Below are 17697 nucleotides of genomic sequence, written 5' to 3'. Positions count from 1 at the left end.
GTACTTATTGGAAAATGAATCTCTTACAGAGCTACTATTGAGAGATTGCATAGATCTAGATGTCTACAGGCGTATCTCCAGTTTGAGAGGGCCTTTGTGGCAGCACAGTGCAGTGTTCACTGTCCTGTCTCTGTGCTGAATGGGAGAAAGGGTTTTGTTGTCACCAGTCGACTAATACGACTGATGCAACAGTTGTGACGAAAAGATCTTGGATGCCTTTGTGCAGCTATCGGCCACCAACATCCCCACCCCTGTTTGTCTGTTTGTTTTGTCTGTTTGTGTCTATGTGGCATTACTGACCGGGCCTCCTGTACCTCCTCAAGGCTCTGCCATGGCTGGTCTGGATGGTCTGATCGGCGCCGAGGAGAGAATCATCAACAGCAAGCCGAAGATGGGAGAAAACGTGGTAAGTGTTTGTCATCTGTGACCTGCGAGCAGCTTTGTTAAAGCCAAACACAGAGCAAACTCCAGACGGGTTCATTTCATTGCCCTGATGTCTGTGAGGCGCAGAGGAAGATTGAGACGGATGAAACTAGTAGGCGCTTTCACACGGCTCTCTTAATTTCAGCTTTTACTGTGACGGATTATTCCAGTAACTATGTTGTCATAGTTACATCCGTCTCACTCTGGGCTATTTGGGCTGTCTGTGTGTGGCTTCCTCTAGCCGGTCTTCATGCAAATCGGCTCCACGCTCCGTTCAAGCAGTCACTGCATGTCACTTTCCCTCGCCAAACTCACCAGGCCTCCTCATGGATTTTCCAACCATGTTTGGCCTCTGTGTGCATCTTGTGTTCTGCATGCCAACACCCAACCAAGACGCTTCATGTTTGTGTGCATGATGAGGGCTATGATGCATGAGCTTTGCTTTTAGACAGGCTGTTTTCCTGAGATGGAGCAATCTGAAGGTGAAATTACCCTTGAATAAAATATCTTCTCTACTACAGAAAATCTGTATTTTTCTGCAAAACAAAAAAAAAGATTTTTTTACTTCTCTCTATCTCCTGAAAGCCCTGCCCATATCCCACTGATCCAGTAATGAGTAAAAAGATGCTGCTGATTTGTTTAATAAGAAACGTTTGCTGTGTGACCGGAAAAATTCAAGTGGAAAGAAGAAGTCTAAACACCCTATTAAATATTGTGTTCTGTTTACGTAAAAAAATGATGCTATGATAATGTTATCATTTACATTTTTTTTCTAATGGGACTATTGATGGATTGATTGCTCTATTTTTTTTACACTTGACATAATAAATATGCAGCACTGTAAGAAGGGTGTGCAGACAATTAAATCCGCTGCATGTTAATAATGCTTGCAACACCCCTCCCTCTCTCCTTCCAGTTTGAGAAAAGAAAACTTTAAGCGTTTCATCACCTAAACACTGCTGCACATTCACACTCTCTTGCTTTCCTGCCTCTCCATTTCTGTCTAAAAGAAGGGAAAAAAAAAGCCAAATTATTTCTCACACACACACATTGTTGTGAGTGTAACCTGGGCTCCCCTGTCTGTGTTGACAGGTGATTGATGAGTCTCTGGATGTTAAGGAAGTGGTTTACAGTGCTGAGAGAGTCAGCGTTATGCATGGTGATGAGCTGGTGAGTATAGCTGCGCCCTCCTCTGGGCTCTCTGGGGAACTACAGCTACTGTTAGTGGGGAGAAGGTGAGAGGAGGAGAGTGTAGAAGTGTGCAACCAAACTATGTTTTAGCAGACCCTCTTTGTCCCCCCTCCCTTTATTTTGTTTTGTAATTTTTGTATTTTATTCAAGCAAAAAAAAAGAGAAATTTAATTTATCATTCCTGCATGGGAGCATGTTTGTTATGTGAATGTACCAGAATGTACACGTATGGACAAATCTACAGAAACTGACGTGGCTCAGTTTTTGTGTGGGAATGAGTTGCGTAAATTCCCCCCTGCCTCCGACCACATATGATCAGACTGTGTCATATGTGCCAAATTATGTGAATGTAGAAAAGCAGGTTGTGACGAAACACCGGCTCTGATGAGAAAACAGTTTTCTTCCCAGTTTCCTCAAGTCAGTGGGAATTTTCTGTTAATTTAGAGTAAGAAGATTAGGATTTAGAGGTGGATTTACCATCCTTATTCTTATTTGGGCGATAAAAAATGCTGAATCACACAGGAATAATAAAAAACAGGAAGAAGTGAAATAACAAAATGACAACTTAACCATTGAATCTAATGATGATTGGCTTATTGAGTTCCAACTGCAAGAGATAGAAAGTAACTGATAAAAAAGCAGCTTTATATGAGCTAAAAATATGGCTTATTGTTAATGCTTGTGTTTGCTATGCTAATACTGGATGATGCCATTGCAAGCCTAGGCTATCACTGTCATTTAATTATAAAATTAGCAGTTTGTTCTATGGCTAATGGGGAAAAAACTTTTGATTGAAAGTTAGTTCTTAGGTAGACGTCAGTCTGTCGCTCTCTTATCTTAATCTTTCAGTTCTCTCTCCCTTATCATAATTTACTTTGCAAAACACATGATTATCAAACAATTAATATCTGCTTTTTCAGTATTTATTAACAAACTATCTGTTATTTCATGAATAATGACTAATCAGAACTTCATATTGAAGTAAAAAGGTGTAAAGTGAGAAAAACTACCAACACTATAAACTAGTCGACTGTTTTACAATTTTATGGGATGCAATATATAATAGTATTTATCATTAACTTTTAGACTTTGGCTGAATATGAAAACTGTTAAACAGCTAATTTTACAAATCTTAGTTTTGCACAATGGATCTTAAATCATCAACTAGACTTTCACCAAATTTTAACCAATAGTCTAGTTTTCTTTCTTTTTGCTAAAGGTAATCAAAAGTGAATTATTCCAATATATTTAACTAATTATTGTTTAGTTGCTTATGCTTTTAAAAAAAATGTTACTGACCTGGAAGGATTGCTCAAGGCTTTCCCTCTCAGGTCGTTCATATATTTCGATGAGATTTGAGATAGAGAGTAATTTGATTAGATGTGCCGATGGCTTGGTTGATTTGACATGAAATTGAGCCGGTAATCCATAAACAGCATTTGGCACGATTGTGCCCACTCTGTCCTTCTTCAGTCTGAGTGAGCTAGCTGTTGACCCTGATGCACAGCGGGTCAAAGCTCCTCTAGTTGATTGATTTCTGCACTTCAAAGGCACTTTGAGGGACTTTGATCTGTAAAAAGTCATATTTCCCATCATCTCCTCTGAATAATTTGTATTTCATTATTTTTTTATCTAAATATTCTTTATATTCAAACTGATTTTATGTCCAAAATGTAAAAAAAAATTAGGCACTTCTATTTTTATCTAAAAATTCAGTATTCTTATGTCTCTCTAATTTTGCTATTGATCATCATTTACTCAGCACGTCACCTGCTGAGATATGAGATCAGAGCCTGCAGCAAACACAAGCGTATAGATTGTGTTGCATTGATTTGGGAGGAAATAAATACAACCCTTTTTTTTCTGAGGTAAAATGACATTTCTGCTGATGGATGCAGAGAAATATGTTCAGTTAAAAGTAGAAGCTGGTAGTTGTGTCTTGGAGATTGCCTGAACCACGGCACATGGTTTTTCTTTTCTTTTTTTTCTTCAGTGTGCAAATAACAGGAAAAATTTGATTATTTTCAGACAGAGAAATAAATTCAAAATGTCAGCCTTACTTTTTAGAATGTTATATTTTAAACTGATAACATAAAGCCGCTTAGTTTGAAGTCTAACTGACAATGAGTTAAACGAGTCTCCATCTCTCCAGCCTAACTGGTCTATCAATAGAGCTGTGTTTACATGCATTGCCTCATTCTTCTCTGTAATTTCCTCCTCTCACTTTGCTCCGCTATCAGGAGTCCTACCGCCCCCTGGGAGGGGACTTCAGCTTTAGCAGCACCGCACTGATTGGCCTGCTGGTGATCGCTGTGGCCATAGCAACTGTGATTGTGATCAGCCTGGTGCTTCTGAGAAAAAGGCAGTACGGCACCATCAGCCACGGCATCGTAGAGGTAAGGGTCCGAATAAAAAACAAGGGTGCGCTCATAATATCCCAGGTTACAACTGATGTGTAAAAAATGCTGCACAGAAGTAGCTGCAGAGCAAATTAAATTCCTAAGTTGTTTGGTTTCATCACACAAAATGGTTGACTCCCTCTGAAAAGTTATGTTTAACTCCCAGGTGGACCCCATGCTGACGCCAGAGGAGCAACACCTAAACAAGATGCAGAACCACGGCTATGAAAACCCCACCTACAAATACCTGGAGCAGATGCAGATCTAACCTGAACCTGGAGGGGGCGCCGTGGAGCCTGGCTGAGGACAGTCTCTGACAGGGGGAACATACTACTGACCAATAACAAATGATGCTATTATTAAAATCCTTTGCATACATCCAAACTCCATTTACCGGTTTGTTGAGAACAATCCTTAAGTAACGCTTCTACTACTGCTACTGTTGTACTATAGAGCTCTTTTTGACCATGTGTCTGATGTTTCTGCCAGTTCGCAAAATAGAAAAAGATGTATCTGTAATTATCAAGACGGATCAAGATGTATAACATTTCTTCTGAAATTTTTATGATGTGAAAAACAAATCAAGTTTCTTTAGTCATCAAACTGGCACTACATTTAGTTTGGGTTTTTTTCACCATGCAGACTGATGGGTTTCATTAAATAATCGGTGTTTTAATGTGTTCTTTTTAATCTCAATAGATCGCTTGTATATGAAGGTTCTTTGTACCAATCAAAATATATAGTGAAAAAAAAACAAGAAACAAATGGGGAGGGGGGATAAATTCATGATTTATTTCTTTGCTTTGTTATAATAACAAATATACATGAAATGTTTAGATATACATAAATATATATATATATATCAAATTAGATGTTTTTATTCCACTTTTTTTCTCAAAGGAATACATTATGAATTGGTTTGGGTTTTTTTTTTTTTTTTCCTGTCTTGTTTTTTATGTGATGGTTACGAATGTTTGCAAGGCAGGCGTTAAAGAGGGAGATGATCTGCACAGACCCCCAGCTCAACGCATCTAAAAAAAAAAACAGAAAAACTTTGAGTGAATGTCTACCCTTTTGCTTCAGATTTTACTCTGCCATTAGCTCGTTAAAGTCAACTTTGTAAAAGAAAAATTGAAATGCTAAACGGACACAGCAAGGCAATCAGACTCAAAGTTTGCCTAAACTGCTGAAATAATATATACACCCCTGCCACACACACACATACAACAGACAACAGTGATAATAATGAGTGAAAATCTTCATTTCCTCATTCACACAAACACCTTTTGTTAGTTAGGAAAATGTAACATTTGTGGATGTCCAAATGGTACATAGTTGAATGTAATTTTCCGCACTATGTATATGAGAAATTCCCTTTTTGAAATGTAATTCTTTTTACATATTTTGCACATATCCAGATATACACATGTTGAAAAATACGAAGCAAGTTTGTGGAGGAGACGCACCCTTATTGCAGGAAGCTGTGCTGGTATTCAGCTGCTTAATGAATCCAAACTGGGCAGAGGGTCCAAAGTCTACATTAACAAGAAAAACATTCACGAATGCAAAGGTTTGTGCTACCTGCAAAGGCTGGACCAGCCCAGGATCAGAAGCCACTTATATGCAGCTGGAGCTGGAGGTCTGTGTAGGCAGACTGAGGCGCTCAGAGAGCTGAATTCTGACACACAGAAAGCCGACGAGTGATTTTTTACAGGTAGAGAATGAAACAAAACAATGAAATCCTAACCCTCTCTATCTTAGTATCGTCTTTGTATGCCTGTATAGTTGATGTTGCAATCATGGCTTTTCTTTCTTCAGAGGATTTCTGTGATGTGCTTTGTTCTTATATGAAATAATATGAAATCTATTTTTGATTTTATTTTCCAGTTTCTTTTTTCCTCTTTGTGACAGTATATCTGTATGTGACTGTCTCACTATGCACCCAAACAGCTTCGATCTTGTAACTGCCTGCTTGATTGTGGAAGAGGACCGGGAACTCTATAATATGCATATTAGTGACTTAAAAAGGATCAACACCAATGGAAACAGGTTTATAGTTACGAGGGGTTACACATCAATAAAATCACAACAAACAAATTAATGTGTCTTGTCTTTTTTAATGATTTAATGGAAGATGTCACTTTGAAAGTATTGCAAGAGAAATTGGGGCATTTTGCAAGCTCTGGCTACAATTTTCAACACAGAGTAAGTGTTAAAAGGAAATTAGTCTGTAGAAAAACAGCTCTGAAACTGGTCAGCTGTGTAGTTACTGTATAACAGATGTGGGTACAATGAAGAATGTTTAAAAATCCCTTGGAAGTGCCTAGAAAGCTCTATTGCTGCAGTATGTTGCCACCAGGGCAGAGCTTGCTCCACATTAACAGCAGGTAACTACAAGGTTTTTTTTTTAAACATTCATGTTTATTTGATGAAAGACAATCAAATCTGTTTCACAAAGTTACTTGTCTAGGCTTTGTAATTACCAACTTATTTTTACATCCTTGCTTTTTTTTTCAAGAGGAAAAAAAAAGATAATTCAAAGAGGGATGTGAATCAAAAACAAAAATAACAGATAAAAGAAATCACTAATACTGAATATTTGACATTAGTCCGCAAACTTTTCCAAAAAAATTAAGTCTTGATTTTTTTATTAAAACACATTAACTTCAGTTCACCTCTTTTTAAGATGGGCTGTAAAATTATGAAATGCATCAATTTGACATCAACATTTGTCCCAAGTTATTTATAAAATACTATTTTCTTACATTAGTGATCCAAAATGATCCAATCCAAAAAGCTTCTCCTCTCTAATGGATGCCTCTTTAATAAGTATGGTCTCTCTCTAGACCCAATCACACTAGTTGTAATTCTAAATAATATCAGTGATGCTGACAAAGATAAACTATCTCTCCAGAATACATTTTGTGTTATTGTCAGTAAATCTGAACTTATTGTTTGCAATATCTTTGCAAAGATAAATTGAAACAGTTTAACTTTTTTTTGCTTCACAGATATAAGTGTGCAAATTCAAAAACCACAAATAAGTGACTTTATGTTTAATCTCTCAGATTAAAAATCCAAATTTTTACCTCTGGGGAGACACCAGTGAAACTTGAAATGATTCTAGACCAATGAAAACTTTTTAAAATGACTTTTAATAAATGCTTTAACTATTTAAGTATACAAGGAAGATAAATTAATCAAATATATTTACTGATCATTTTCTGAAGGCTACACTTTGTTTTATTGTTTTTTTTTATTATTATTTAGAGAGAACATCAGTTTCTATCTTTTTTTTTTTTTAGTTTAATGCAACGTTTTGGTTCCGATGCTGGCAATAGAGATGACTCAGAATGAGTCATGAACCCACAACTGATACGTGAATAAGATTACGTGAATAGCTGTGGGCAAGCTGACTGAAACCATACCATAGGAATGCCATTTCAGTCTGAACCTGTCTGTTAAAATGATCACAATTCTGTCCAGAATATATATATACATGTATGATGGTAGATTAGTATGATCCTTTGTCTGATCATGTTAATCCTGCAGCCTCTGTTCTCTCAGGTAAACAGGAAGTGAGTGCAGGTGGACGTGGGAGGTGCGTGGAGACACGCCCGCAGAAACTAACCGAAACCCGGAAGACGGTCCCTTTTTTTTTTTTTTCTTTCTCATCCCACATTCTCCTTGAAGACTCTCAGGTGTTCATATTCGCTACAGGTGGAAACTGACCCACATCTCAGAGGAAACGGATTCATCTGAATTGCAGTCGTTTTTTATTTATTTGTTTGTTTTCTTTGCACGTGTTTATTCTTTTTTAAATATATTGTCTTTTATTGTTTAATCTGTGGATTACAGTGAGGCTCTTTGGGTGCTGGGCCTGCATCACCTTAGGAACCAGCCGCCTGGGCTTCATCTATACTGAAAAACCAAAGCGGAGAATTAAAAGCAGCGTTTGGGACATTTTGAAGTATAAAATAAACTAGAGAAGCGATGGATTACATGAGCAGTGGAGCCAAGTATACTCCTAAGGTGGTAAGCTTCGCATCGGGATGGTGGCGCAGTTACATCCTGGCTTTCCTTATTTATTTATTTTCTTTTTTTTTCCATGAAGGTCTAAATGTTAAACCCGCACCTGCAGGGAAGTCATCAGGTGTTTTCATTGTAATCAGACACAAACCAACGCAGGATGAGGGCTGTCTCAGCTTGTTCTTTCGTAAACACACCTGTTTGCCTAAAGACAAAGGAAAATATTATGAAAAAAGAAAAAAATCTTCTAAAAAGAAAAAGAGAAATGATTGTGATGCTTGGAAAATGTGTTTTTGTTTTTGACAGTTATTTGGCCAAATAACTTAATTGAATATAAAGAAGACAAGACTTTTTTACTATTTATTTATTTATTTATTCTGCTCTTAACAGCTTAGAAAATGTTTAATTTTCTCATTTGTGATCTTAATCATCTAAAGGTCTTCTCACAGTAAGAAGGTAAAAAATTTCAGTATCAGATGTTTTCTGGGAAACCTAAAGGAGTGACAGAGAAATTTCCTGCTGCTCACACCCTTTTCTCTGTTTTCCAAGAACTTGCTGCAGTTAAAAAAACAACAAATAAAAGCTGGATTCAAAGCTCATATCCTCCTTCAAAAAAAAAAAACATCTAGATGTTTTCTGCCAGTTCAAAAGTCAGTAGTACTAAATTCCTACAGGCTTCCCCAACCTGCTGTGACTTGTTCCCTCCTGCCCTAGATTAACTGAGTTAAAGTTACTTAAGATAATGACTTTATATTTGGAGGATGTGTTAATTTTTTATTTCTGATTAATTCTGGGAGATGAAATGCCTTAGATTTTTTTTTATTCCTTTAAAGATCAGAGCAAAGTTAAGGAATCTGCCTTTAATCAATAAAATCCATAAATTTGATCTTTTTTAATTTTTTTTATTCTTAATCAGAATTTAAAAATGAAGAAGTTTGATTAAGACTTATACATAATTCCTACAAACTATTTTTACTTATCTCTCATTCATCCTTGATGTTTTTCCTGGAATCCTATGTGTTATAGTGTATAATCTGCCTCTCTATAGAGTTTGGAGAAGATCCCACAAGTTCTATATGTAATACATGGAACTAACAATAATAATTGAACTTGAGAAATGTACCTCTGCATTTAACTGATCCCCTTGGGCAGCAGTGTGGGGTTAAGGGTCTTGCTCAGCGACCCAGAGTGCAGGCTGTGGGGATCAAACCGGTTATTTTGCAACCTTCTCTGAGCACAAGCGCACTGCTTTAACCAGTAGGCCAATACTGCCCTAACTCTGATTATGGGGCAGCCAAAATATTGGAGTTTGGGAAGGATTTTCTGTCAAATCAGCCCTTAAAATGTGTTTCCTGCTCTCATAGGATGAGTTTCTGGAACTTTACCTGCTGAGTTGCAGAACAATGTGTTCTTTTAGCTCAGCATGAGTGTCAGCTTTAGGCAAACTGAAAGTGTTGCATTTTGCTCCCCCTAATTACAAACTGTGTCACCGTTTCAAATATAATCAATAAATACAAAGATTAATGTTGAAGATGATTTTATGTATTTCGAATATCTCAGCTCTATTGTGAACTGTCCAGTACCGAGTCCACCCGGTTGTTTTTCAGTCCTGATCAGCTGCAGTAAACACTCAGGAACTTGTCAGTTCTTAACAGGTTTGACAGGATTTTGTGTGGTGAAACCTTTGTACTCCCTCCCCCGCCCCAAACTGTGCACAACAACCTAGTGTCAGCCAACGTGACTCAGCTTCAGTTTCCCATTTCCAACTTTCCAGTTTGAAAGTTGGAGATTTTTTAATTAATATCTTAGGGCTCATGGGTTAGAATTTGTTATGGGTTCATTTAAATCAAAAGAAGAATAAGTGAAACCAGGATTGCAGTATTACTTCATGTAGCTATGAATTAGTTTAAGTTGTTGAAAATGCAGAATGAAGGTGGTCATGGGAAACTGTTAGATAAACCAGTTCATTCCAAGTTCATCAGAAAACATCACACACAGATGATTAAATGCAATTTACATTAAAGATTTTATTTATCAAGTGAAATTACCAAGGCAGGGAAAATTAAGAAATTCTGCTAAGGACGGTGATTAACTTTTCATATATAATTTTCTCTAATGAATTGCATCATATAAAAACTGCACTGTATGTTATGTGTAGTATAAACTGATTTAACTTTTAAAAGAAATATACAACCTGAAGAAGAATTATTCGTTTTATTTCTCAGATATTAAATCCAAAAGCTTTGCGAGGGGAATGTACAGTTTTACATATTAAATAATAACACTGTCTCTTTTTTTTTTTTTTTCTTCCAGGCTATGGAGTTTGAGTCTGAGCACTTCCTGCAAGTGTCTGATAACAAAAAATTGGAGAAGAAAAAGAGTCCGGGGAAGATAGGCGCAGTGATTGGGGTGGTAATCTTTGTGGCTGTTATTGCTCTCATGACGGGGCTGCTGGTCTGGCATTTCCACTGTAAGTGGTTTTTCTTTTGAATAAATGAATGGTTGTGCTGTGTTGCATAACTTAAACCAGTTCCAACGAGTAAAACCAGTAAACAAGTCAAAGAAAAAAGATGCTCCGGTTGCAGAATGAAAAGCAATCGGAGTCGGTTATTGTGAAAAGATTGTATGCCCAACCAAAAATACAAGACTTTGATTTGAAAAATTATTCTTATTTTAAGTCCATATTTAAAGTAACAGATAAAACAGTTTCATCTTTATAGTCTAAGACCCTTTGATGTACTTGTGGATTATAAATGGTTATTTTTCTCAAAATTTATTGCTCCACCAGTCAATTTAATTAACCTTTTGTTAAATGTTTTTATAAATATGGATAAGAATACTTAAAATGGAAGAGCAGGGATAAGATCCTTCATTTTTTTCTTTTTTTAAAGAAAAATTCAATAGAAGACATTGTTTAAAAAAATCCTAAAGTAAATAAATACAGCCTAGATTTCTAGGAGTAGTGAAGCAACCAGTCAGTACTCTATAATGCTGTAAAAGATATGAGGAATAACTTACCTTTCATGTCTTCAACCCCACTTATCTTCTGGGCATCCTGTTAATATTTTAAATGGGGATCAGCTGCCATCTAATGTGAAGCCAAGGAATAAAACCAAAGAAGCCCAATTAATATTGATAATATTACTCTAATGCTGCTAAAATATGTTATTTGTTCTAAATTACATTATGTGTGTATGTGATGTTTATTTAAATAGATGCAAAAATAGTGTTAAAAATGATATCAGCACAGCACATTTTATTCTTTCGGCCCAAATCAAGTTAGGCTGAGTTAAATTTTTTTATTTCATATAGACAATCAGAAAAACTTTCTCATTATGCTGCATCTTTGTAATAAATTTCTACCATTCGGATTTATAATGTATAAAGTAAGATAGAATAATCTGTCAAATTGGAATATCTGGTATTATTTGGAATAATGTAAAGTGAGCTTATGTATAAATTAAAGCAATTCATTGGATTAACTGATTATTACAATAATCGTCAATTGATTTAGTACTCAGTTAATTGTAAAATGGAGTTTAGAGAGTAAAACAGCCTTTAGATGACATAGGAATCCACTTAGAGCAGTAATTATACCAACATTGTAATATATATATATATATATATATATATATATATATCTCTCATGGGCGTAGGTTTGCATAGGGACATGTCCCTACCAAAATTTTGGGCGGACCTATTTGTCCCTACCAATAATTGGATGTGAACAACATGTTTATAATTTACTATACAGCAGTCGCTTCTTTTCCTCTCGCAGCTTCTCTGCCTGGTAGCTGCAGCTGCCTGCTCTTTCCTGTCCCTTTCACATAGCAGCGCTTCAACTGTGCTGCGCGGTTTAACTCTATGATTATTCTGCCTTAAGTTCCGCCTTCTCTCTTTCTGATTGCGTGTCTTCTAGTCTGTATGTGCGCGCGTGCGGGTGCTTGGAGCGCGAAAAAAAAAAAGACGCTAAAATAAATTAATATTGGGCTACGAAACTAGTCCGAATTAAAAAACTTATCTACGCTAAAACAGGCGAAAGCTTCTGATTGGAGTTCTGTAAAGAAGCAGGAGAGAGTTTTTTGATTTGTGGAACTTGAGAAATGTAAGTTAACAACGTTAGGATTTCTTTTATTTTATCTTTTAATCAGATAGCCAAAGGCTCCTTAAAGAAGCTCTTTTATGAAATTAAACCAGGTGAAACAGAAACGTTTAAACGTTTCCTTTGGAGGAGTTCTGGATGGAGAATATTGACAGACAAAAACTATTTTTTTTTTACTTCTTAAATGCAAAATGTTTACATATTTTTTACAATTTTGGTATAATTCCTGCTCTAAGTGGGTCGCTCTGTCGGCTAAAGTGGCCCTATACTCCAGTTAACGATTAATCAATTACTAAATTAGTTCACGATTATTTAAATAATTTGTTAATATGATTGTTTCAGCCACAGATAAAATACATGAAATTAGCTACACAGAGTAACTACAGCCCAGTTCCAGTGCACATGTAAATACAATACATTTATTTGCCGTCCCTTGAATGTATTATTTTGCATGATCCAGAGAGAGCATATTAGATAAAAAAAAATAAGAGTGGGGTTTACCTCTGCACAATTCTATATCTTCAGAAGAAAACACAGGATAAATCCACATATTATAGACTATATTTGGTTAAAAAGACACAGTCTTAGTCGCAGGTAAATTTAAATGCAATCCTTTTCAAAGTGGAAAAAGTCCTAATTCCACATTCATCAGAGCCAGTGATGCTTTAAATATTGATAAACAGCATCTAGTGCATGTAGTGCTTATAAGATTTGTATTAATGTAGCAAGAAATGCTGCTGTTCTCTTTAAACAAAATGAGCCCTGAAGCTCACATTAAGCATAAAAAGAGCATGCATATTTTTTGCAAAGGACCAATGAAACTGAAGAATAGTGTCCCTACCAAAGTTGAAATCAAAACTACGCCCTTGATAGATAGATATATATATATATATATATATATATATATATATATATATAACAGATTATATAACAGATTAATGGATTAGAAAGATGAACCGCATCTTTTTTTTTTTTTTCTTTTAAGTGAGGTTCACAACCAATGGAAGACTAACATAAACTGTATTGACTGATGTCACTTCCTGCCTGCATGATGTTAACATTCTTAGTGTTTCAATCTGGGACATTATGCTGTAGAACTATTAACATGTTATTCTGTATGTTAACCATTTGCTAATATCAGCCAGTGGTAATACATGGATTCAGCATAAAAAAAAATCCTAATCCTAAATCCTCTTAAGTAAAACAAATGTAAGTTTCCCATGTTAATGAGTATTTGTGATGCCAAATTAGTTTAGTTTTGACTAAAATGATGGACTTTGAGTTCTTTTTGGATATTCAAGCATCTCTAAAAGAAAGTGTTACCTAGATCAGTAGGGTGTGAGAAAGTGTTTCTTGAACTGCATTTCTCCTGGGGGCTTCGGCATTTCGGCGGCTGGGGGATTTCCTCAGCATCGTCTCTCCTACTGTAGGTTGGCCCCTCTTGGACGCCTTTGCTCTGGGTGTCCGTTTTGGCATCTGAGGTTTTGGACCCCTGGCGCCTGCCTTGGTGCTCTGGGGGGCGGGGGGGGTGTGGGGGTGGTTTGTCTTTGGCTATTCACAACCACTATTGAGCATTTTTCCTTTCGATAAACTTTACATGCACAAGTGCACTCTCACAAACAACTACAGGTGCTTGGTTCCAGGTACTTAGAGATTCATTTCATACAGAAAACCCACATTCTTATCTTCAGCTACCACAGTATACATGTCCGATTAATTAATACTACTTATACTTTAGCGATAGTATCAATGTGCCACTTTATTGTATCTCTTATGCTATAGCCATTGGTTTTGCTGTTCTTTTACATCTCTTTGCAGGTGATGAAGCAGACTGAACATGTTTTATCATTGTCTCCCTTTTATCTCCTCTTTCTTTCATCTTTTCTCCTTTTTCTTGTTTTTCATTTCTACTTTCCAATTGCAGTGTCCATATAATCTCTAATACTCCCTGCATGAATTATAATAAAGCTATTTTTATGCATAAATCAAGCAGAACACTATGGCAATAGCCCAACTTCTCCACTTGTGAAAGTAAAATCTGTTGGGCTCTTTTTGGCATCCAGACAATTGTTCTTATTGCCACATTGCCAGACAGGACACTGTTAAAAAAAAAAAAATAATAATATATATATATATATATATATATATATATATATATATATATATATATATATATATATATATATATATATATATATTAGCTAATGGAGCCTGATATTAAGAACCTTTGCTTGGATGACTATTATAACAACAACATTTATTTTAATCAAGAGTTTAAAATCTTACTGCCTCACATCTTTTTAGGCACCAAAGAGTTCTCTGCAAAATGGATCGAGTTACTAAAGTTAAACACATTCAGGAGAGCAGGGGTCAGTTCAGTTCCTATGCTGTCAAGGTCATGTATCCTGCACCTTTTAGACGTCTCTGCTCCCAAACATCTGCCTCAGATGGCTGAATTATCACCTTTTAAAAGAGCGGGACATTGTGCGACCTTGTGACCTTCAATACTCCTGCTCCTGCTGCTTTTGAGGAGAATCAAAAAGTGTTATTTGATATAACCTCCCCATCATTAAAGAGCAGACGTAAGTAACAAAGCAACAATAGTATGTGGAGGATCTTGAGATTTGATTTAAGTGTTTTCATGGCCTGTGTGAACACAGAAAAAGTAAGAAAAAAAATCTTAAACTGAAAGCAGCTAACTGGCTGGTTTAACCAGTCTGCTCTGAGTCATTTAAAGGAAAAATACAGGGACAAGGAAAACTAGAAACAAACAGTATTTATGCAAAACTAGCACCTCAAACCATACAGCATCAATCAGTTGAAAATGAATCATTAAAATTAAATACACATGGTTTTCCACCGTTTGCTCCAAGATATTTTCTAAGCAATTCTTTTAGCAAATCCCTCCCTTTTGCTGCAACGCCCTGCGAAGGAGTCAAACCAGGAAGAGGTCAGTGCTTCTCAGCTACACAGGTATACTATTAACCCCTGAACAGTCAGCCTCAGCTGAAACCTATTTATGCCTTAAGCCTTTAGGGCCCACTGGTGGACAGTTACTTGATAAACTACAAGGTAAACAGAGATGAATCTAAGGAACCACAAAGTGACGCATCCATATTTACTTCAAATATAACCCATGACCATTCCCACTGCTTCTCAAGAAGGTTACTAAAAATAAGTACAAAATTAAAACAAAAAATCCTAAAAAGCCTTTTGGTCTTTAACTAAACTATAGGTCAATCATCACACTTCTTAAAGTAATGGAACTCTCCAGGTCTTACTATTCCCATCCTCTGTCTAAATTCTGTCCAACCTTCTATCCTTCCATGTTTTATATCCTTCCTTCTTTTTCTCCTTCCCTCTTTCTTTCTCTTTGTATTTTGTTTATTCATGTAGCATTTAAAAAAACATTGGCCAAGGGCTTCAGAATTTTACCTCACAAGGATAATAAATAAATACATTTAAAATTTTACATGATTCTGCCATCAGAGCAGTGCTCACATTTTTGACTCCTTTCTTTCCTTTCCTAGTCTTTTTTCATGTTACTGTTCTCTCATTCCTTTGTTGTATTATTCTCTCATTCCTTCTATGTGTTGTTCTCTTCTTCTAACCTCTTTGAATTTCCTACCCACTTTCTTTCCTTGTCTCCTAAATGATTGTAGCTCCTTTAGTTTGCACACCTTAAGTGTTTTGTGGGTTTTTTTTAGCTCTTTTTTTTTTCTTCAATGCAAGTGATTTTCTCCCAGCTGGTCAGAGTTCCACAGCAACAGGTGTGGGAGGGGCAAAACTAGGTTGAAATCTCCTAGGAATCCTAGACTGTCTCTAGTATCTTGTTAAAGCACTTTAAATTGTAGGAGCAAGTCTCATTGAAAGTGCAAGCGTTTTTTTTTTAAATAACTTATTTATACTTAAATCATATTTTTTGTAGTTGTTAGTTCTTATGTATAAATGCCAGAGTGGGTTGTATCAACTGTGAAATTCTGCTGTGTTATAAGTCACACATCTGACCTAAAAGAGTTGAGATGTGCATACTTATCTTCTGTTTTGTGTTCTTTTCAGTCCGTAAAGAACAGATAAACAAGAGGATGTACAGTGGATCAATGACGATTGAGAACCAGGTGTTTGAAAACGCCTATGAGAACTCCAGCTCTCCCGAGTTCAAGGCTCTGGCTCAGCAGGTGTTACGAGACGTAAGTCCGTCAGGCTCTCTTTCTCAGTGTATGGAGAAAGTATTCCCATTTTTAATTACAATTTTTAATTATGTGTTTTTTGTGTTTTTCTTTATGAACTTCTATAGCTAAAAGTCATTTACAGCAACAACCCAAAGCTGAAGAAATATTATGTCGGCTCTGTTGTTCAAGCATTCAGGTATGACCGAAGATGGAGGAATGAGAAATCTTGATCTCTCTTCCTGTTGATACTTTTAATCCTGTGGGATTTATTTCGTTTATTTTTTATGTTATCTCACATGAGGTTTAGAATGAAATTCAAAAATACTTTAATAATCCTGTTAGTAAGCTTGGTGACTATAATAACAAGTTTCTGATGCTGATGTTTCCAGTGAGGGAAGTGTTATTGCCTACTACCTGTCGGAGTTTAAAGTCCCTGCAGGCCAAGAAGCATCTGTTGACAACGCTATGGATGATTTGGATATAGCTGTGAAAAGGACCCTAGAATCACCAAAAAGACCAGCTAACACTCTGGAGATCAGAAAAATGAGAGCCTCAGGTAACCATTTGTTTCTCAGCATGTATGTTTTCTCTGGCTGTGTTTCTGTTAACACAGCATGCATGGCAGTACTTTAATCTCTTAATCTGTCTGTTTTTGGTTCCTCTCACAGTTTTAGATGACAGATTGTTGTCAACATACTTCAAAAGTAAGTCGCTTACGCTTTTTCTTTAGTTTTACCATTTAGGAGCCATTTATAAAATGTATAAATTAGATTCTGTTAGATTGGTAATCCATTAATTGCCAATATTTGGAAAGCTGTGTGTTGAGCAGCTGATTACAAAAAAAAAAAACCTTTAAAGAAACTAACTTGTAACAATAACCGTCGATTTTGAGGAAGAGAAAAGGGATTTAAACAAGATATTGGACATTTTTATTGAAGAGCAATTATGTAAAAGTCTTTAGTAATAACTAACCTCCACTAAGTTGCTAATTTTCCCCAAAAATATTGTGACTTCCACCTTAAATGAATACCTATATTCACAGTTTTTCAAACAACTCCTGGATGCAGATGGTGATCTGGGTCATCACCAATGTGAACTCATGTGTTGCCAGTCACAATATGCACATTCTCTGAAAATTTCATCAAAATCCGCCCATAACTTTTTTTGTTATTTTGAAAATGGACAAAGAAACAGACAAACCAACACCGATGAAAACATAACCTCATTTGCTGAGGTAAAAATAATGCAGTTTAAGCAGTTATCCACCTCTTTCTCCGCTTTACGTAAAAGCTAATGGAAAAGCTGGAGCAAAGCGAGCTGCCACAGGACATTAGAAAAGAGAGCATCTCAAACTTTAATGGATTGTTTTGTGGAAAAGTGT

At 36.1% G+C, this 17697-nt stretch overlaps 2 protein-coding genes across 6 annotated transcripts in view; both read left to right on the top strand.

Moving 5' to 3' along the window:
• The window catches only part of aplp2 (amyloid beta (A4) precursor-like protein 2), a 98574-nt gene extending 92464 nt beyond the window's left edge, over positions 1–6110 (top strand). For 3 of the 5 annotated variants that reach the window (XM_038289970.1, XM_038289967.1, XM_038289966.1), the window contains 4 exons: positions 324–406; positions 1516–1593; positions 3855–4010; positions 4180–6110. In XM_038289970.1, the coding sequence (XP_038145898.1) occupies positions 324–406; positions 1516–1593; positions 3855–4010; positions 4180–4281 (419 nt within the window). In that variant the 3' untranslated portion in view covers positions 4282–6110. The remainder of the gene's footprint in view (positions 1–323; positions 407–1515; positions 1594–3854; positions 4011–4179) is intronic. The other 2 variants (XM_038289969.1, XM_038289968.1) reach the window with 1 other exon arrangement.
• Positions 6111–7685: 1575 nt separating this feature from the next.
• The window catches only part of LOC119786520 (suppressor of tumorigenicity 14 protein homolog), a 20243-nt gene continuing 10231 nt past the window's right edge, over positions 7686–17697 (top strand). Inside the window, exons 1-6 of the mRNA XM_038289956.1 lie at positions 7686–8048; positions 10356–10512; positions 16204–16334; positions 16442–16512; positions 16706–16872; positions 16985–17020. Of these exons, the coding sequence (XP_038145884.1) occupies positions 8007–8048; positions 10356–10512; positions 16204–16334; positions 16442–16512; positions 16706–16872; positions 16985–17020 (604 nt within the window). The 5' untranslated portion in view covers positions 7686–8006. The remainder of the gene's footprint in view (positions 8049–10355; positions 10513–16203; positions 16335–16441; positions 16513–16705; positions 16873–16984; positions 17021–17697) is intronic.

The sequence above is a fragment of the Cyprinodon tularosa genome, unplaced genomic scaffold, assembly GCF_016077235.1.
Source record: "Cyprinodon tularosa strain WSP-4 unplaced genomic scaffold, ASM1607723v1 ctg274, whole genome shotgun sequence".
Lineage (NCBI taxonomy): Eukaryota > Metazoa > Chordata > Actinopteri > Cyprinodontiformes > Cyprinodontidae > Cyprinodon > Cyprinodon tularosa.
Note: the sequence above shows the minus strand (reverse complement) of the source record. Positions and strands in the feature narration are given on the sequence as shown.